The following is a 21807-nucleotide window of genomic DNA, read 5'->3' on the forward strand; positions in this document are numbered from 1 at the left end:
AGTCCCCGCGAGTTTTCTTCCAGCCGGCACACCTCTTGTTCACGGCGACGGCTGTAACCACGACAGCCGCGCGATTCCGGCGACTTTAGGTTTGGGTTTTTCATTTCGACACCAACCAGAAAAACAAAAAAATCGATACATCCTTTGGTTCTTACCAAAGCGGAACCAGTTTTTCAGCTATGAATTCGACTCCTGAGAGGTTAAGCTTGCCGTTGCTGCAATCGAAGATGAAGTGTGATCCGGAAGGATACGAGTGTGAGTTGGTTCTGCTCTACAACCAATTTAAATCATCCATGGAGCTCTTTAAACAACAGGCATCTCTTCACTTCACCTCTGTTGGTGGCATTGGTAGCGACCCTTCAGTGGCTAAGGATCTTAGTGATAGGGCGATGTTTTTGGCTCATGTTACTCCGTTCTACTCGAAACATCTTGTTGAATTTCCTAAACAGTTAGCGGATTTGCTTAACTCATCTTCAAAGTCGCTGCCTTCAGGTTTAAGATGCCACATAGCGCAGGCTCTTATACTTCTTATGAATCGGAAGGTAGTGTTGGAATTTTCAACCCAAATTGGTTCTCGTACATTCTTTCTTTTTGTATCTGGATGAATAAACTTTCTGTTAAAATATGGAAATTTAGAGAGCTAAACCTCCAAGAGTTGGAAATCTATAGATCGAAGTTTACGTATGAGCTCTTATTGAAAGTGCTTCTGCATTTAAATTAGTTAAATTAAATTCACGTCCTTTGTATAATTTTTTCTTTTCATACTTGAATTTTGTCTTCCGCTCAGTATTAAATGTAGTGCATTTGTTAATTTTGTTTGGAAATTCCTCTTGACTTTGTTCTTCAGATGGTTGATATTGAGGAAAATCTTGCGTTGTTCATGGAGTTACAGACCTTAGGTGACCGAACATTGAGAAAATTGGCATTTTCTCATGTAATTCACAGCATTAAAAGAATGAATCAAAAGCATAAAAATGAAGCAAAGAATCGAGCTCTCCAGAAAATTTTGTTTGCACTACTGCAGGTAATAATTCTTTTTATTTTTTGCTGATGAGAGCATTGAGCTTGAATTGGATGGATGATAAACTTTGACTTTCACTGTAGCAAGAGGATGAAGCTAAGGCCAAGAGATCGCTTATAACTCTGTGTGAACTTCATCGAAGAAAGGTTTGGTTTGATGAAAGAACAGCAAATGCTATTTGTACTGCATGCTTTCATTCATCACCAAGGTATTGGACTTTATTGATTCAATGATATTCTATTGCTAACTCTTCTCAGAATGATTACAATTCACTTGAACTCCTTAGGATTATGATTGCTGCTCTATCATTTCTTCTTGATTATGAGAAGATTGAAGATGGTGAGGATGATAGTGACGAGGAAAGCGGTGAAGATGATGTGTCTTCTCAATCGCCTCATGTTGTTCTTAGTAAGGAATTGGTTTATAAGGTTGGTGCAGACATAAGCTAGAAAATTATGTAACTTAGAGTAAGTGTTTTTTTTTTATAAGAAACACGAAACGGTAAATATATTCAAAAGAAGAGGCAAAAATGGCCTAGGGGCAGGGGTAGAGTTCACCCCCTACCAAGAACTACATACTACACAAAAAGAGCCTGTCAATCCGTAATAATCATTTACATGCTGTATTTACATTCTTTTGTGTGTGTGTGTGTGTGTTCCACCAAGAGGCTGTAATTTGTACAAGATTATCAAAACATCAAAATGTAAGAACTTATCTTCGAACGCTCGTGTTTTGCACTCTAACTAAGAATGATTTTTAACTTATTGGAGGCTATTTCAAATCTGTCAAGCTTGAAAATTTTGAATGCATTATATTTATTTTAAACTTTATTATTATTATGTTTTGGGCATATAGGCACACAATAAAGGTACATCATCTAGCAAGAAGAAAAAAAAGGCAAAACTGCAACGAGTCATGCGTAGTATGAAGAGGCAGCAACGTGTGTCATCAGACAGAAACAATTCATATTATTCTCCACTTAACCATTTGAAAGATGCACAGGTCTATTTATTTCCATATTTATCTGTACATTCCTATTCTTTTTTCTCTGTTTAAGTTCTCTTGGTAGGGTTTGATCGAGTGATATACTGATATGAGTTTTAAAAAAAAATCATTGCACCTGCAGGGGTTTGCAGAAAAGCTGTTCTCTCGACTTCATGCTTGCCATGAACGATTTGAGGTGAATTTGCTTACTTTGACTAATTACCATACATAACCATTTATTTTGGTTTATCATATTTCTTGATCACGTGAAAGGAAATAGACAAATGCCATATTTCTTGATTACTTGCGGGGAAATAGACATGACAAACACTGATTATTGAGTAATTGACAAGCAAATGATCACAACACATATAATATATGGTAAACACATGTGACGTAGTTACTTATTGCATAAATAATCATTATATACATCTTTCCCTGACATATAACACACATTGGGCGGAAGTAATTATATGTATGGAAAAAAATGATTGAGATTTAACTGAGGAAACAACCCCCTTCCCCCGTCAATAAATAGGAGAAAGTAAACAACACCATTGATAGAATGGATAGAGAGAAAGGTCCCCACAAGTCTGAATGTATTAAACAAAAGGGTTTATGAACCAGCACAGAACAGCAAATAATGTCTTTCCATGACACGATCGACTAACAAAAACAATAAATGGGCCAAATGTTCTCCTATTACTAGAACTCAAAACTTCCTTACATTTTATTTTAAATGTCAGGTTAAAATGATGATGTTGAAAGTTATTGCTAGAACGGTTGGGCTTCACCGCTTGATTTTGTTAAGCTTTTACCCTTACCTTCAGAAGTATGTTCAGGTACGTAATGTTGTTTTAACGTCCTGAATTGGGTGATTCCTTAACATGTATCTAATGTCGGGTTTATTCATGAAGCCTCATCAACGTGATATCACAAGTTTACTTGCAGCAGCTGTCCAGGCCTGTCATGATGTGGTATGCAACTTTTGATGTTCAAATTCCTATGGCTCCGTTCCACAAGGATTTTGTTTTTGGTTTTTGAAAATCATGTTTTGTCTCTCCCTTTTCTTTACTATGGGTTTCACTTCTCTTAACTAGATCTTTTGAATGCGTAGTCAAATTCTAAAAATAAAATAAGTTTTTGAAAATTATTTTTTTAACTGTCAAAAATCCGCTTTGGCTTTGAATACACTCTTAGAAAATAGATAACAAACGAAAAAAACTCATCGGTAGAAGTAGTATCCATAAGCTTAATTTTATAAAATAAAAGACCATATAGTTATCAAACAAGATCTACATTATAAACTTGTAATTAGAATGTTTATATGTGGATTAGTATTGTTTTCCTACAAGGCCAACTCTCATCATGGACTCCATGTTAGTAATTTTAGCTTCTTTTTCTTCAATTCAGGTTCCTCCTGATGCAGTTGAACCTTTGTTCAAGCAGATTGTGAATCAGTTTGTACATGATCGTTCACGAACAGAGGTGCTTGTATGATTGATGATGCTTTATATTGTTCCTATCTACTTGAACTCCAAATGTTTATTGTTCTTTTTCAGGCTATTGCGGTTGGACTCAATGTAGTAAGGGAGATCTGTTTACGTATGCCTTTGGTAATTTTCATTACTTGCTATTTGCTCTGTAGTATTCAGATGTTAATATCAGGATTATGTGCTCTACCTTTCCTGCAGTTTTCCTTTTTTATTTTTTTAGAGGAAACAACGTATATCATTTGATTTATCCAATATTACAAAAGAGAGAGGGTATAAACCCAAGAGTCTAAAATGAAGATAAAAAAAATGCGTACATTGCATGTTAATACAATATTTAGATTTGGCTGTTTTTAATTCGAAGTGAGATCTTTTTTAAAAGAAATTTGGTACACTGTTTAAATATATATTGAAGCAGACGTAGGTTAACTCACACATTTTCTTTACTATAGAATTCTATCATGTTTCATATGGTACACTGTTCTTGTGGCTGGTATACTCTTAATAGTAATTTTGTATTCTTGCATTCCTGCAAACCAGTTAATGACCGAAGATTTGTTACAAGATCTTGCGTTGTATAAGAAATCACATGAGAAGGCAATTTCTGTAGCTGCACGATCACTTATTGGATTATTTAGAGAGGTATGCATAGGCTCGGCCTCCATTACTTGTATTTATTGCTTCCTACATTTATTTAAATTTTTCTATAATTATACACGAGTGAAGCTGACAACTTCTCTGTTGGTAGATTTGTCCATCCTTACTGGTTAAGAAGGATCGTGGGCGTCCTACCGATCCAAAGGCAAAACCTAAAGCTTATGGGGAAGTATCTGTTGCATCTGATATTCCTGGTATTGAGTTATTACAAGATGATGATGGCGTCAATAGTGATGACGACGACGATGACTGTGAGACGATTGCAACTGGATCTGATGATGACCTGGAACAAGTGGTTGATTCTAGTGACGATGGTGATAATCAGATCTACAGTGACAGTGGGACTGATGACGAGGATGAATTGACAGAAGATGGTTCAGCACCTAAAGTTGATTCCGATGAAGGTACAGACGATGATGAAAATGCCAACGATTCTAGTGAGCTGGAATTGGAGACAGATGAGGAGGCTGAGGATAGTGGCGACGAACCAGATGCTATGTCAGATGAGATTGTTGAGACTGGTTCCGTAGATGCTCGAACTACTTCTAGAGATTCTAAGCTGAAGAAAAGAAAACATTCTGATTTTGACCAACAATTTCTTACTGCCAATTCAAGTCTCCGAGCATTGAAGAAATTAGCAAGCACAGTTGAGGGAAAATCATCAGAACCAACCGATGGCATTCTTTCCAATGAAGATTTTCGAAGGATCAAGGAATTAAAGGTAACCTGATATTTGCAACTCTTCAGGCTTTGTAACATCTTCAAAATGTAGTTTTTAATTGTCAAGTAGCAATACGACCCAACCAATAATCGTTGTTTTGGGTAAATGATTAGGCAAAGAAAGATGCAAAAAGTGCTTTGACTCAACATGGTTTGTTGAGAAATGCTCCAGATGCGAAGTCAACTGCATTTAAGGTTCCGAGTACCGATGAATTGAGTACAAAGCGAATGGATCCATCCAAACTCGAGGTAAGATTCTAGTTTACTGGATATTTATACTTCTCTAATTGCAAATTCTAATTTTATCATGATTCTCAAACTATGAAGCTCAACTTGATATATTTGCCTTGATGGTGTGCTAGGTTCATATTCGGAGAAGGATGAGCAAGGAGGAAAAATTAGCATTAGTTAAGGCTGGGAGAGAAGATAGAGGAAAGTACCAAGCACGTGCTGCTGTCAAACAAAAGAAGGTTTGTGTTTCGATATGTTCTAGAATATTTTCGCGCCCATTAGATATTTTTGTTCTTTGGGTAGATGTCACCAAAGTCACCACTTTTAAAATGAATGTTTGGGTCCATATTGCTCCACGTTCTATGCTAATTTTGTTGATAGCTCTGTTCAAGAAATAAGTTGTGAGATCCCACATTAGTTGGAGAGGGAACGAAACATTCCTTATAAGGGTGTGGAAACCTCTCCTTAGCGGATGCGTTTTAAAACCCTGAGGGGAAGCCTAAAAGGGGAAGCCTAAAGAGGACAATATCTGCTAGTGGGGGTATAGACTTATAGACTGTTACACAAGATTAGTTGTCCTTTATTTCTTTCCCAATTTTAAAACTATGAATTTTTTAAGTATAGATTTCAAAATATTTTGTTTATTACTAAGTCGGTTTTACATAAAAAGAAACCTTATGATTATCAAGAAGGGGTTACAGATTGTCAAATGGATCCTTAAGATTTTACTTCAAAGCTAAGTTAGCATATCTTATTCATGTGTGATACTTCATACGATGATATTAGCTGATTGTTTTCGGGTTATTATTATTATTACGACTAGACGGGAGGCTTAAGCAATCGACAGAAAGAACACAAGAAGGCCATGCCGTTAGCTGCAAAACGATCTAGAGTTGCAAAATCTCGAGTTGACAAGAGGAAGAAAGATCAACGTTCTGGCAAACAGTTTAGAGGGAAGAAAGCCTGGAAGCAGTAAAGCTACTTTTATTTTATTTTAAGAATGGAATGGCAAATTTTGTTAAATTATTGCTTTGATCCAAGTATCAATTATGTATTTTGTTTCATAACTTATTAGTTGAGAAAAGAATGCCTATAAGAATGATCCAATTAGGGGTTAATTATTGATGACATAAATTCTGATTTAGAATGTAATCAAGAGGAATATCTTTGGTAGAGAATCTTTTTGATGAACAAGAATATCCTTTTGAATGTTCTAGTCTATGGATTTTCTTTTGTACGATTTGATATGTCCCTAGCTCTATAATCCAGTTGTCTTTGCCATAACTGGATTGGTGAGCGACGTCGGGTAGTAGACTTCTTGCCCTTCATTAGTCGAGCAACTTCTTGATTAATCACTTCATTCCATTGAGGGGCAAATCTCTTCTTCTCTTAGATCAGCCGTTACTCTCATTTCCCTATTTATTCCCGGTTTATAAAATAAAAGAGAACCCTCAACAAGCATAAAACATGTCAACATAATTTGTGTCGATCAAGAAACGAGTTTACGTACTTAAATCTAGATCGAACAAACAAATCACCATGGAACAAGGCCACAAAATAGTTCAAATTTTTGTGGATGGAAGCATGGGATGCCACAGGAAAAAAACACAAGTGCAAGAGTATGAGCTGTGGTTGATTTGGATGAAAATAAAGAGGACAAGAAAGTGATAGGAACATGTCAAGAAGGGTTTGTGAATTTAAACGTAGCTTTGGGAAACAGCTAAGGACTTGCAAACTCACTGTGGGCTCAACACATTCATCTTTGTCTCTCCATTTTCACCCACTCTTACTCATCCAAATAACCCACCAATATAGACCATGAAAAAGGGTAAACAAAACATTAACTTTAATTTTTTCAAAATTATTTTATTAAAAGCTCGCGATTAACCGATCATATTCAAGTTTATTAGAATGATTGGTACTGTACTTTTCAATGAAACACTCGTCATAGAACCACTTTCTCTATTAGTACTTTTGAAAGAAATGAAAATGGATGTTGTTGAAAGTATTTGTGAATACTTTTAACTCTTTTCTCGAGCTCATAACCTACTTTTCACTACGAAACCGAGCTACGAAAACATATTCCACCATCCCAAAAATCATACTAACTTAAAGAAATGTGGGCTTTGGTCAAAAAGAAAAGGGTGCTCTATAGCCTAGGGACAAACTTTCTACCTTGGGGGTATCTTAATAAGAAAGGAATTATATATATATATATATATATATGTATGTATGTATATATATATATATATCTGATTCACAGCCATTGAAGTATGGGGAAAAGCTAGTTGATAAGTGAAGAATATATTCTAATGAATGTCACATCACCCAACTCTCTTCATCTTTAAAATTAATGAAAGATGTAAAGTTGTATGCATACTTTATGTTTACAATGAGCTGCCTTTCTTCGATCTTTGTTTAAAACGTTCTACGTCGCCTCTTAATTAACTTTAAGGTAGAGATCGATGAGTAATATTTAAGTTGATTCAAATGTATATGCTCGACGGATCACAAAACGTTTTCCTTAAGAACAACTCTGAAAGAAATGACTTAGACATAATATCAACAAAAGAATGCGTTGGGAGGTTTTCACACCCTTGTAAACAATGTTTCGTTCCCTTGTTCAACCGATGTGGGATCTCACAATCCACCCCTCATTGGAGACTCAGTGTCCTCGCTGACACATTGTTCGATGTCCATCCCTCTTCGGTGCTTAGCGTTCTCGCTGGCACACATGAAATACCATTTACAACAGCTCAAGTCCACTGTTAGCCAATATTGTCCTCTTTGGACTTTCCCTTTTAGGTTTTTTTCTCAAAAATTTTAAAATGTGTCTGCTCGGGGAGGTTTTCACACACTTATAAAGAACGTTTCGTTTCTCGCTCTAACGAACGTGAAATCTCACGCGAAAAGAAAAGAAACTTATAAATCGTTGATTATCATTACTAGGAAATTAAATAATTGAATATGTTAGACAAATAATTATAATTAATTAGAGAATTATTTAAGTGGGCAGATTTTGTCTCCTGGTAAGGTGACCTAGGTGGAATTGGATATGAGAGATAAGAAATAAATGAGAGACTTTCCCACCCACTAAATCAAACAATACTACCAACCAAAAAATTCATTGGCTTGTCAATTTTTAGTGATTTGATTTTTCTTTTCTTTTTTATTTTAATATATATATATATATATATTATATACGCATTTTAAAATCTTGAGGGGAAGCTCGAAAGGGAAAACCAAAAAATGACAATATCTGCTAGCGATGGATCTGAGTCATTACAAATGATATCAGAGCCAGACACTCGACGATGTGCCAGCCTTCTCGCTGTTCCCCGAAGGGGGTAGACACGAGGTAGTGTGCCAGTAAGGACACTGGCCCCAAAGGGGAGTGGATTTGGGGGTGGTCCCACATCGATGGGAGGAAAGAAAGAGTGTCAACGAGGACGCTGGGTCCCAAAGGGCGGTGGATTGTGATATCCCACATTGGTTGGGGAGGACAACAAACCACCATTTATAAGGGTGTGGAAACCTTTACGTAGTAGACGCGTTTTAAAGCCTTGAAGGGAAGCCCAAAAGAGAAAACATGACAATATCGGTTAGCGGTGGATCTGGGTCGTTACATATATATATAAAAGTATATAAATAAGGTCGGATAATTTATCTACTGATATACGAAAACTTAGGTTTAAAGTGAATAATATCATATTATCGTAGAAATACGAGAGATTTACGGAATTAATTTGCATGCATGGGAAATAGGGAGGGAGGAGTAGGTTTGATTATATATCACAATCTTGAGCCATATTACCGAGGCCAATGGGGACCCATTCTTCTTCCATCATGGGAGACATACATTTCTTCTTTGTCCTTTCCTTTTTACCCATTACCCTAATTTCTCACACGTCACATCGAGAGAGAGAGTTTTCGGGACGAAAAATTATTCAATATGATTCTCTTTTCTATAACCTATAGTATAAAATGGTCAGCCACATTATTGACCCTTTCGAAGATGCTCGAACGAGACACTTTATGATAGAGAGGAACATGACCGAGCACAAATAATTATACGAGAGAGAGAGAGAGAGAGAGAGAGCGGTATTTTTTCATCACCCGTTTTGAAAGCTAAAACATAATAACCTCGGTCGGAAGAGGGAGACAGACCCATTAGGGTTTCTCGATTTTTTTTATCACATTATTTTATGTCTTTCGCTTTTGATGGTCGATGAAGAGAATACCTTGCCTTGCTTTTTCTTTCTTTTTTTTTTTGCTTTCTCTTTCTCTACTTTTCCTTTGTCCGACCAAATTTATAGATTTTAACTCGCTTTCTACAAATTTCAAGTCTACCAATCATAGAAGAGTGTGAAAATATTGATATAATTAAATTTTACCATAACCCATCACCTTAAATTTTCGGGTTTATCGTTAATTTAATACTTAATTCCGCTATCAACCCACCTCGTAAAAAATAAATTACTACTCTCTTACATTTATCAAATTAGTCTATTCCATTTGACCTCGTCTCGTCAAGTCATCACTCGTGAGTCTAATCAACATGTCACGAAAAATTAGAATCAAATCATCAATGCACTAACGCCAAAGTTTGAAGGTCAAAATAGTAATTTAACTTATCGAGAAAAAAAAACAAATAAAAAAAAATTAAAAGAAGAATGCAAATTTTGATGACTTAGAAAGATTTGTTGAGGAACCGTCCAAACAACAAAAAGCCACCACAAAATTTCCTCCTTTTTTCTTTTATGATCTTTCTCCCATTTACCTTTTCCTTTTCAGATTCTATATCTGATTTTTTTCTCTTTTGTTATTAAATTACAACAATACCCCCCACTTTTTTCTGACCATAATACCCCTCTTCCATTTCCTCTATTCTTTTTCTTCTATCATGCAAGGGCTTTATGGGAATACTCCCTCAAAGCGTATTTAGGCCCGACGCATCTTATTAGCTATACGCACCGTTCTTCTCAAAAGACTTAAGACATATTAGTATTGTTTGCATTTTACGAGTACTCTCATGTTCACTGTTTTAGTGATTCTAGCTAGTTTTGTGATAGCAGGAGCTGTAGGTATTGTTTCACTCGTTCAACTCGTTCAAGCCGATGACGTAGGCAAACATTTAGTAAAAACAAACATGTTCTAAGCCTTGCCCTAAATATTTATATGTTTTGGTGATGAAAAAAACATGGTATTGTGAAGGGCATTATTGTCTTTTCACTCAACCCCATTAAAGCTTCTTCCTTGTTGTTGTTGAAGCTTCTCCACCCTCTTCTCTCACCTTGGTTTCTCTGTGTTCCTTCATAGGAATTGTTGCTGGTTAATGGATATTGAACCCTTGTGGGGTGTTGGGGGGTGGTTTCTTGTCTTAAATTGTATGGCAACTGCTACACCAAGCCAATCTTCATCATCTCACTTTCTCCTTTTCCTTCTTTTCTTTTCCTTCCTCCTCCTTATAACCCTCATTTCCTCTCCTCCTCCTCCTCTTTCGCCTCGTTCCATGGCGGCCGACACCCACCGCCGTCTCTCTACCCCCACCTCCACCTCCACCGCCTTCCATCCGAAGAAATCTCGACCTCGATCCTCTCGTGCCACGGCCGGAGAGTTCGGAGCCGAAGCGCATGAAGTCCCCAGTGGTCCAAACCCTATATCCAACTAATGGAATGACATAAAAAAAAGAACACAAAAAGAAACATTTGGTGAGGTTTGATGTTTTTTTGGGTTTGTTCAATTGTCGCTGCTGATGCTGTTTTTTTGTTGTTTTGTTTTTCCTTTTTTGTTGGGTTATTTTAATTGTATAGTGACAGAGATACTGCAGCGTTCTTCTTCTTCTTCTTCTTCTTCTTCTTCTTCTTCTTGGTTTTCTTTGTATGTAATAGCCCTCTATTTCTTGCATATATAGAAGGTCATGGTTTGGATATTATTTGAGTTTAATTTCATATAATCTTCGCATTTTAATCACGGGTTTCATTTCAAAATAAATAAACCGGGTTCGTATTCAAATTTATCGTAATCAACCATACGACCCTTGTCGAATTGGAATCAACCACTTCACTTTCGCACATAGATATAGATTCATTCTTCATACCTGGTCCAATTTCACAACCGTGAACGGGTTGGTTAGAAAGTTGGTCATGTTTGGTTAGACGGGATTTGACAAAGAAAAGAGAGCGTTCGATTGAAACAACTGTTAACCCTAACTTTTCATACGTTTGTCATGTTTGGTAAGACAGGATTTGACAAAGAAAGAGAGCGCTCGACAGAAGCAACCGTTAATCCTAGCTTTTTATAATTCAATCACATTTGGTAAGATAGAATTTGAGAAAGAAAAAGAGAGCACTCGGCCGAAACAATGGTTAACCCTAGCTTTTCATACATCAGTCATGTTTGGTATGACGGAATTTGAGAAAGAAAAGAGAGCGCTCGACCGAGACAACTGTTAACCCTAGCTTTTCATATGTCAGTCATGTTTGGTAGGACGGAATTTGAAAAAGAAAAGAGGGTGCTTGACCGAAACAACTGTTAACCCTAGTTTTTCATATGCCAATCATGTTTGGTAAGATGGAATTTGAAAAAGAAAAGAGAGTGCTCGACCGAAACCGCAGCTAACCCAATACGTTAATTAGAGCATATAATATAGAAATGTGAAAAGTTTTGTGAAGAATAAGAAAGCAGTGAAGGAGAAGAGCAGCAGCACTGACATGGAGAGGACACCTTTTGTTTTTGCCTTAGAAATAATTTGAACAGCTTTGGGGACTTTGGCTTTTGTCCTCTCCCTAACACATTATCCAATAAAGTTCATTTATTGATACCACAATCAATAATATATATATATATATATAATTTTTATATTAAGCCTATGATTTGATAATAATGAGGATATCATTTTACTGTTCTTCAAAACTTTATAATTACCCTGTCTGCAATCATAACGTTTATCATCAAGACAAAATTGTAAGAAAATTACGGTATACAAAGTTGGCGGTGGTGATTTATCGAAAAAATGAGCGATAATTTGACGAAACTTCCAATGTGGGACACTCACTCCCAATAAACCTCAACAATCCTCTCCTCGAACAAAGTACACTAGAAGCCTCCCCTGAGGCTTATGGAGCTCTCGAATAGCCTCCCCTTAATCGAGGCTCGACCCCTTTCTCTTGAGCCCTCGAACAAAATACACCCTTTGTTCGACCCTTTAGTCACTTTTTGACTACACCTTCTGAATCCTCTCCTCGAACAAAGTACACTAGAAGCCTCCCCTGAGGCTTATGGAGCTCTCGAATAGCCTCCCCTTAATCGAGGCTCGACCCCGTTCTCTTGAGCCCTCGAACAAAATACACCCTTTGTTCGACCCTTTAGTCACTTTTTGACTACACCTTCGAGGCTCACAATTCTTTGTTATTGACATGGTTAAGTTTAGGGCATGGCTCTGGATACCATGTTAGACGAACACGACTCCACTGTGAGCATAAGTGCTCATGGCTTTGCTTTGGGCTTCCCCAAAAGGCCTCATACCAATGGAGTTGGTATTCCTCACTTATAAACGCATGATCTTCCACTAAATTAACCAATGTGGGACACTCACTCCCAATAAACCTCAACACCATGAGATTCTCGACCACTTCACTCGAGTTGAAGTGATTCCTTGTGTCGGGTCAAAGAACATGTCAAAACTCAATTGAGTGATTTTTTTTTTTTTTTTTAATTATTTCGAGTTTTAATTACAAAATTATTTTAGTTTAATAAAAATTAATTTTAGGAAACTTACCCACTAACTCAATTTAATTGATAAAAAATTTATATGAATCGAGTTTGATTGATTGACCCGTGATTCGAACCTAAGACTCCACCGGCGGGAGTGATGTGGAAAATTGTGACCGATAGGAGAGGAGTTGAACAGGCCTGAACCTGGGCCTGATCCACGTAGAATAAATGGTCCACTTGGGTCGGAACCACTTGAATTAAGATGACCCGACCGGACCATGCTTATCCATAATAACTAAATTGAAACAAAATCAGGTCAAGGTCAACCTAAATGTTGACTTTGACTGGTCAAAAGTCAAAGAGTCAAATCTCTTTTTGATTTAATCTATAAGATAATAATAATAAGAAGGAAAAAAAAAAGTCAAAATTGAGCCTAAAATGGCTCATAAATCTCTCTCTATTTCTGTCTCCTCTCACCTCCTCTATGTGAGAGATGTTTTTATTTGAAGGCAATAATTTAGGGTTTCTTTTTTTAACTCTCATTTCCATTCTTCTTCTCTTTTCCTCATCCCTAACTTCCTCTTTCAAAGCCTGCATTTTGCAGTTCATCAATTGATTGATTGATTGTTTGTTTAGGCCAAAAGAGCCATTTTTTTAGCCGTTTCGAGCCATTTTCGAGCCATTTTCGAGCCATTTTTCGAGCGTTTTCTTTGAAATTGATACCGAGATAAGAGAAAGGAAAAACCCCATTTGGGTTTTTGTTGAAACAAAGGAATTGTTAGGAAAAAATTGAGATTTGATGAAAAAAAGGGGGAAAAGAAGAAGAAAAATGAGTTGCTTTCCATGTTTTTGGTCTCGTGGGAAAGCAACGAGAAGAACAAAGAGTGATCGAATGGAACTGTCTGTTTCGTTGCATTCTCGTAGTCTTAAACAACAACAACATCATCATCATCATGCTCCTCCTCCTCCTCCTCCTCCTCCACGCCCTACGCCTGCAGGTCATTTTTTCACTTCTCCCTTTCTTTTCTTTACATTTTTTTTTTAGAAATATTTCGATTAGGGTTTGGATAGAGATTGAAAATCGAGACGAAAAAGCATTCTAACCCAACCCCGTTAACGGAAATAGAGTATAGAGATTGGAATTCTCAACCCCATTTTCATTCTCTGATGTATGAAGGGTCGTAGATCATATTATAAGTTTAGATTCTAAGCGTTTAAAAAGTTTCTTTTCACCTTCATAAACTTTTAATTCGAGATTTTTCTCTTTTTTTAGAAAAATTTCCAATAGGGTTTCGATAGAGATTGGAAATCGAGATGAAAAATCATCCCAACCCAACCCCGTTAACGGAAATAGGGTATAAAGATCGGAATTCTCGACCCCATTATCATTTTTTGATGTATGAATGGAAGTAGATCATATTATAGGTTTAGGCTCTAAGCGTTTTAAAAAGTTTCTATTTACCTTCATAAACTTTTGATTCTAATATTAATATGTTCCCGTGTCACGTCACGAAATTAACTAGAAATTCATAATCAAACTCGAAAGCTTATTGTTTGTGTATTTTTTTACAAATGCATGAACAGAAAATCCAAAAGGAAACCAAGTGCAAAAGGAAGTAGAGAAAGAGATTGAGATTGGGGAAAAGAATAACATTCAAGCACAAACCTTTACATTTAGAGAGCTTGCCACCGCCACAAAGAATTTCCGTCGAGAATGTCTCATCGGCGAGGGAGGGTTCGGGAGAGTTTACAAAGGCAAACTCGATAAAACTAACCAGGTAACGTCTTCACCCGTCACCTGTTTCTTCCCGCTCGTTTCATAACCATCTTGTTTTTAAAATGCTCGTTTACTTGTTGAGTTTCGTGAATCGAACTAATTTATGAGACGAACACGGGAGGAAATATACGAGTGGCTTGTTCGATAACCCTAATGAATGTGTGACATGCCACAGGTTATAGCAGTGAAGCAGCTAGATAGAAATGGAATGCAAGGGAACAAAGAGTTTCTTGTGGAGGTTTTGATGCTAAGCCTTTTGCACCATCACAACCTTGTCAATCTCATTGGCTATTGTGCAGATGGTGATCAAAGACTCTTAGTCTATGAGTACATGCCTTTGGGATCCCTCGAAGATCATCTTCTTGGCAAGTATCCAAAAACGAGTTTAAAATTTTCATATTTTCACGCTAATTTCTCCGTCCTTTAATTTTTCAAGATTATCGTGAGATCCCATATCGGTTCGAGAGGAGAACGAAACATTCTTTATAAGGGTGTAGAAACCTCTCCTTAACAGACCCATTTTAAAAACCTTGAGAGGAAGTCTGAAAGGGAGAACCCAAAGAGGACAATATGTTTTATCAGTCGGCTTGGGTTGTTACAATTAAGAAGGGTGACGTCAAACGCTACACCCTGAAAGCCGTACAAACACAAATTTTTGTTATTAACGTGAGATCCCATATCTGTTGGAGAGGAGAACGAAACATTCTTTATAAGGGTGTGGAAACCTCTTCTCATCAGACCCATTTTAAAAACTTTGAGAGCAAGTCTCAAAAGGAAAATCCAAAGAGAGCAATATCTAATAGCGGTGAGCTTGGGTTGTTACAATTAAGAAGGGTGACGTCAAACGCCACACCCTGAAAGCCCAAAACACATTGTGACGCACAAACACATGTTTTCGTTGGTGAGCTTGGGTTGTTACAATTAAGAAGGGTGACGTCAAACGCCACACCTTGAAGCCCAAAACACATTGTGACGCACAAACACATGTTTTCGTTGGTGCATAAGCTAAATGTAGTGTCTCGATTTCGTACCTTTTTGCCCATGTGGTCTATGTTCTCGATAATCTAAACCATACTTTAAATGAACAGATACCACATGTGAAATGGGTTAGCTATAAATAAGCTTTATAAGTAGCTCACAAAGATGGGCATTGATTATATATTTGTTTGATATGACATTATAGACCTTCCAGCTGATACAAAGGCATTGGATTGGGCAACAAGGTTGAAAGTAGCGTTGGGAGCAGCAAAAGGATTAGAATACTTACACGACAAAGCCAACCCACCAGTGATATACAGAGATTTGAAGGCATCAAACATTCTATTAGACAATGATTTCAATGCAAAGCTGTCGGATTTTGGTCTCGCAAAGCTCGGGCCTGTCGGGGACAATTCCCATGTTTCCTCCCGAGTTATGGGAACCTATGGATATTGTGCTCCTGAGTATCAAAAAACCGGACAACTCACGCTCAAATCCGACGTCTACAGCTTTGGCGTCGTCTTGTTGGAGCTCATCACCGGCCAGAGAGTCATTGACAACGCTCGTCCAGTTAAACAGCAAAATTTGGTCGCTTGGGTGAGTCGAAATTGTTATGGTATGATATTGTCCACTTTGAACATAAGCTCTCGTGAATTTGTTTTGGGCTTTCCCAAAATGTCTCGTACCAATGAAAATGTATTCCTTACTTGTAAACTCATGATCATTCCCTAAATTAGCCAACGTGGGTCTCCCTCCCAACAACCTCTCCTCGAACAAAGTACATTATAGAGTGTGATGTCCCATTTTGGTTGGGGAGGAGAACAAACCACCATTTATAAGGGTGTGAACCTTCGCCTAGCAGACTCGTTTTAAAGCCTTGAGGGGAAGCCCGAAAGGAAAAGTCCAAAGAAGATAATATCTGCCAGCGGTGGATCTGGGCCGTTACATAGAGCCTCCCCCGAGGCCTATGGAGCCCTCGAACAGCCTCCCCTTAATCGAGGCTCGACTCTTTCTCTAGATTTCTCAAACAAAATACATTATTTGTTCGATACTTGAGTCACTTTTGACTACACCTTCATGGCTCAAAACTTCTTTGTTCTGACATGTGAGGATTCTATTAACATAGCTAAGTTAAGAGCATAGCTCTAATACCATGTTAGAAATCACGGCTCTCCACAATGATATGATATTGTCCACTTTGAGCATAAGCTCTCGTAGCTTTACTTTGGGCTTCCCCAAAATGTCTCGTACTAATGAGTCAATGTGGGACTCCCTCCCAACATAAGCTCTCAAGGCCTATGTAAACCCTCTAACAGTCTTCCCTTAATCGAGGCTCGACTCTTTCTCTAGAGTCCTCAAACAAAGTGCACCATTTGTTCGACACTTGAGTCACATTTGACTACACCTTCGAGTCTCAGAACTTTTGTTCAACATTTGAAGATTTTATTGACATGGCCAAGTTAACGGCATAACTCTAATAAGATATTAGAAATACAATAGTATGATATTGTGACTCTGAGCATAAGCTCCCGAGAATTGCATGATACATGTATTTATAATATTAAAATGGATAAAAAAAGTTGAATTTTTTCCTACATTTAGGCATACCCAATATTCAAGGAACCAGCGAGATTCAAGGAGCTGGCCGATCCTCTTCTTGGGGGAGACTTCCCAGTGAGGGCTTTGAACCAAGCAGTGGCGGTAGCCGCCATGTGCCTGCACGAGGAGGCAGCGGCACGCCCGTTGATCAGCGACGTCGTGACCGCTCTCAGCTTCTTGGGCGCAGAAGCCACGCAATCATCGCCATCGTCGTATGGCGATGTCCCCGCACCACTTAATGATCACAGTCCAATCAACCCATCCAAACCCAAACCCAGAGACTATCTTCACGACGACAACGAAACGGCCGAGGCGCGCCAACGAGCGGTGGCCGAAGCCATCGAATGGGGCTCCTCCTCCAGGCAAAACGCCGCCGCTTCGCGCCCCCAAAGTTGTTCTTCCTTGTAAATTTAATAAACCCACGCTCTCATTCCATATGTATATTAAATTCCAATTACGTTACAATATACTAATTAATAATAGTTTTAAATTATTGTTATTATTATTTATTTAACGGTCAAAATATATATATATTTTTTTTTATTTATTTAAACGAAAGTTGGTGGGTACTTTTTTTCAATTAATTTTACCTATTATAAAAAATACTATATTAAATTATTCGATGCATAAACAATAATTTATTGATTAAAGTATATATTTACTTAATTTTTTTTTCGTAAGAATAAATAAATTAATATAAGTACTTAATTCAAAAGAACTTAAAAAAATAAAAAAATGATCAAATATATTAATTTAAATAAATTCATTTTAATTTGTTAAATTATTTTATTTATGGATATTTTAGTTATCATAATGATCATTCAATTATTAATTATATTATATTTTAGTATATTAATTAAACTATATAATTAATTAAAAATTTACCATAACAATTAAATTTTGTTATAATTAAAAACGGATCTTTATGTCATATTACCTAAAAAGTATGCCTTTAAAGTTTCTAACAATAACATAGCAGACTTTTCAAAAGGATAAGAAAGTGAGATAGAATATGTTCGAGAAAGGCGTAGACAGATCTAAATAATCATACGTGTCTTTAATATATTCATTTGATTTAAAATTTAGACCCAAAAGGTTACGCCCTTATCGTTACAGTTAAGGTCAAAGTCAACACAGACTGAAAGGGTCAGAGTTGAAGCTATGTAAGTGCAAGCCCACGTGAACGAGAGATTTCGATTTTCAAATAAGAAAATTGAGAAGAAAAAAAAAACAAATATAAATTTCAAAAAATAGAAAATTAAAATTGAAAATATTATCAGATGTTATAAAATTGGACTTAATTTTATGTTTTGTTTTGTTTGTTTTTTTTTTTTTTTGGGAATTGATTATAAATTAGAAAGTTAAAAAAAAATTTAAAGGGTTAAAAATGATTTTTAAATATAATTTAATTAATTTTAAGCCATTGAAACTGAAATAAAATTTGATTGGTACATTCTAGAAGACATAGAATCAATTCCAATGGTTGAGAATACCTTTCCAACTATAAAAGCGCTTCCACCCAACAAATTTGTTGTCAAGTTCTGCTATTTCTAGCGAAGCCATCGCCTCTAATTCCCTACCTTGCCCAGGTTCGTCTCTTTCTTTTCGATCTGTTTTGTGATTCTTTTCTATTGGGAACTGCATTTCTTGTTTTCTAGTTCTTATGCAATTGTTTCTGTTTTTGTTTTTTTTCCATCATTTGGAATCCTCGTGTTTGAATCTGAGTCCGGTTTTCTGCGATGGAATTCTCTAGAACATTATCCTTCTATGGTTGCAATGCGGATCTTTTCTTGTTTATGCTCTGTATTTTGGATTGAAAGAAGCCTGTGACGTTCCAATAATTTTCTGTTTTTGTGTCTTTTGGTAATGTGCGTGGAGATCTGGCTTGGTGCGTTACTTTTATGGTGTTTTGTTTTGTGATTTCACTCGCTACGGATTATATTGTTCTAAGATTGTGGAGGCGTTCCTGAATCCTCTATCCTGGAACAAAGAAAGAATCCTTGTGTTTTTTTCAATGATATGGGGTATTTTGCTAGAGAGATCTGCTAATTTTGTAGGAATTGTAATTTCTTGGATCTTGTGGAAAATTAAACTTATAAACACTTCATAAACCTTTGAATGTCTCTGTCAATCAATCTACTTTCCAACAATGTTATTAAAATCCATGTTAATTTTGAAATTTTGCTAAGAATTCGAATCTTATACGAAGATCATTATAAAGAATCGTGAGAAAATAAGCACATTTTTCAAAAACAAAAAATCCAATATTTATCTACAGGATCTTAGTTGAGGACATTGTTTATATATACTATTTGTTGGTGTTTTGTCTCCTTTGTGAATTGTTTAGATTTGATTGTTTACTGTGTGGGATGATATTGATGTGCGTTTTCTTTTTCTTGATATCGAACCTTATTTTTTTCCATTGTGATTTGTGTAGGTCATCCGTTTCTTATTATCAGTGATTTTCCTTCCTTGAGCAATTAAAGATAATAAGACTATTAATCAAACTTTTGAGTCATGGCTGAGGTAATGAAGGCTCACACCTTTTAATTTGTTCAATTTCCTCTTGTGTTGTTGTTTGGAAGCTGATTCGTCTATATTTTCTTTGAAATTATGGAATCTATTGCAGGAAGGTCACAAGGTCACTTTGAATGTTTATGACTTGAGCCAAGGTCTAGCCCGGCAGCTTTCCACCGCATTCCTCGGGAGACCAATCGAGGCCATATGGTAAGTCATTGGTATAGCCTATTTAAAATTGAATCCAAATGTTTGTGCTTTGTGACGCTTCAAATGATTAGTATTTGGAAGTTATAGTGTGATGAGTTTTTTAGATATCTTAAGAACATGCCTCATGTGGGCTCCCTTTTATAATTGTTTTATTTTTTGTGTTCGGTTTCGAAAACTATGCTTGTTTTCTCACCATTTTCTTATGGTTTTCAATAGCCAAATTCCATCAACTCAAACAAGTTTTTAAAAGCTACCCTTTTTTAGTTTTCAAAAAATTTCTTGGATCTTGTATAGTGCTTGAAGTCTTGGGTTGAAAATTGTCAGTGTTTGAAAAAAGTGTTTTTAAGTTCCAAAAAGGGATTTAAGCACTTAGAAAGTAAACCCCGATTCGATAACTAACTTACTATACTTTGGTCAAATTTCTAATTTGTGACAGGCACACAGGAATAGTTGTGTATGGCAATGAATATTATTTTGGTGGAGGTATTCAACATGATCCTGCTGGAAGAACTCCATATGGAAAACCGATGCGATCGATAGATTTAGGAACGACACACATTCCCAAGGACGTTTTCGAGATTTACTTGCAGGATATCAGCCCTCGGTACACAGCCGAGACCTATAGTTTACTCTCACATAACTGCAACAACTTCAGTAATGAAGTTGCACAATTTTTAGTTGGTGCAACCATTCCTGATTACATTCTTGACCTCCCTAACATAGTTATGAGCAGTCCCATGGGCGCCCTCATATGTATGTCATTTTAGCAACCATGCTTTCACTTTTCATTAGTTGGGTCAAGTAAATTCTTAATGAACATGATTTCTTCTCCAGTGCCCATGATTCAGAACCTGGAAACTACATTGAAGTCAGGCGGCGTTCCGAAGACCCCACAGTTCAATCCTGCTTCAGCTAACGTCACTAGATCATCACCGTCGGGGTCGACAAATAGCTCTAGTACTCCGGTGGCTGTCAAAGCAAAGTCAGAGGAAGATGATGCCAAGCCACCTGAGAAGACAACGCCTGCAGCAGCACCACAGAAATCGGACGCGAGCGAGGTTGCAGATCCACTCGGGGATGTTCGTAGCAAGGTGCAGGAAGAGATCGGGCAAGAATTTGCAGCAATCATGGCGACGGGGACTCTGCGGGCGAGCGAAGCAGCAGCATTGGCAACAAAAAGAGTGATGCAGAAGTATGGGCATGCTACACTATCTCAAGGCTAGATTCATATTAAAAAAACGATGCGATATTAATGATAGCTGTAGAGGATGGAGTGGTGTAGGAGAGTAACTTACTTGTATGGGATGTCTTCCTTTGTATGAGGGAAGAATTAAGTTGACTGACTATGGCTGAATTCAGAGTGCTTTAGAAAGAGCATACATATCTTCTATTACTTATTGAATTACTAAACTTCAATGAAGTCAAGATTGTTTTTAAAAAAGAAAAATGCTTTATTTCGAGCCATTTTAATAGAAAAATCAACTAATTCAAATCTTAGTGGTGGATTAATTTTAAAATGATTTAAGGATTAATTTTGTAACGATCCAGATCTATTGCTAGATATTGTCATCTTTGTGTTTTCCTTTTTGGGCTTCCCCTTCGACTTTATTATAAAGGGTGGTTTGTTCTCCTTTCCGACCAATGTGGGACATCACAAATTTAATATATTTTCTTGATATTTAATAATTAATCTTATTAATATTTGCCGTTGAAATTGAAATTCAAATCTGAGCTGTGAATAATATTTAATATTTTTTTCTTAATATTTTATTTGGAGTTTTGAATGTGTGTTAAGCAAATAAATATAAAATAATTAACTAACAACTATCCATAAATAATCTTGAGTAGCATATTGACAATTTTCAACCATTGAAATTTAAGTTCAAATCCTAACCTTTAATGTT

The 21807-nt window shown here is 36.6% G+C and overlaps 4 protein-coding genes across 4 annotated transcripts; all 4 read left to right on the forward strand.

Annotated features, from left to right (window-relative positions):
• Positions 1-7: 7 nt before the first annotated feature.
• On the forward strand, positions 8-6343 carry LOC111807070 (ARM repeat superfamily protein). Its single transcript, XM_023692644.2, has 15 exons — positions 8-542; positions 848-1024; positions 1105-1229; positions 1308-1449; positions 1877-2023; positions 2148-2201; positions 2752-2847; positions 2923-2982; positions 3419-3493; positions 3568-3621; positions 4039-4140; positions 4247-4876; positions 4990-5124; positions 5238-5345; positions 5930-6343. Exons 1-15 carry the CDS (start codon positions 180-182, stop codon positions 6080-6082), a joined length of 2421 nt encoding a protein of 806 aa, XP_023548412.1. The 5' UTR covers positions 8-179; the 3' UTR covers positions 6083-6343.
• A 3845-nt stretch (positions 6344-10188) lies between these two features.
• On the forward strand, positions 10189-11038 carry CLE41 (CLAVATA3/ESR-RELATED 41). Its single transcript, XM_087129035.1, has one exon. The coding sequence runs from the start codon at positions 10442-10444 to the stop codon at positions 10775-10777; it is 336 nt and encodes a 111-aa protein (XP_086985161.1). The 5' UTR covers positions 10189-10441; the 3' UTR covers positions 10778-11038.
• Positions 11039-13443: 2405 nt separating this feature from the next.
• LOC111807071 (putative serine/threonine-protein kinase PBL25) lies at positions 13444-17669 on the forward strand. Its single transcript, XM_023692645.2, has 5 exons — positions 13444-13820; positions 14407-14600; positions 14775-14964; positions 15783-16174; positions 17180-17669. Exons 1-5 carry the CDS (start codon positions 13622-13624, stop codon positions 17582-17584), a joined length of 1380 nt encoding a protein of 459 aa, XP_023548413.2. The 5' UTR covers positions 13444-13621; the 3' UTR covers positions 17585-17669.
• A 964-nt stretch (positions 17670-18633) lies between these two features.
• LOC111807072 (PPPDE putative thiol peptidase family protein) lies at positions 18634-21275 on the forward strand. The gene is made up of 5 exons (XM_023692646.2): positions 18634-18765; positions 19614-19702; positions 19806-19903; positions 20340-20656; positions 20738-21275. Exons 2-5 carry the CDS (start codon positions 19694-19696, stop codon positions 21124-21126), a joined length of 813 nt encoding a protein of 270 aa, XP_023548414.2. The 5' UTR covers positions 18634-18765; positions 19614-19693; the 3' UTR covers positions 21127-21275.
• Positions 21276-21807: the final 532 nt, after the last annotated feature.

The sequence above is a fragment of the Cucurbita pepo genome, chromosome 12 (genome assembly GCF_057944985.1).
Source record: "Cucurbita pepo subsp. pepo isolate OVF chromosome 12, ASM5794498v1, whole genome shotgun sequence".
Classification (NCBI taxonomy): Eukaryota; Viridiplantae; Streptophyta; class Magnoliopsida; order Cucurbitales; family Cucurbitaceae; genus Cucurbita; species Cucurbita pepo.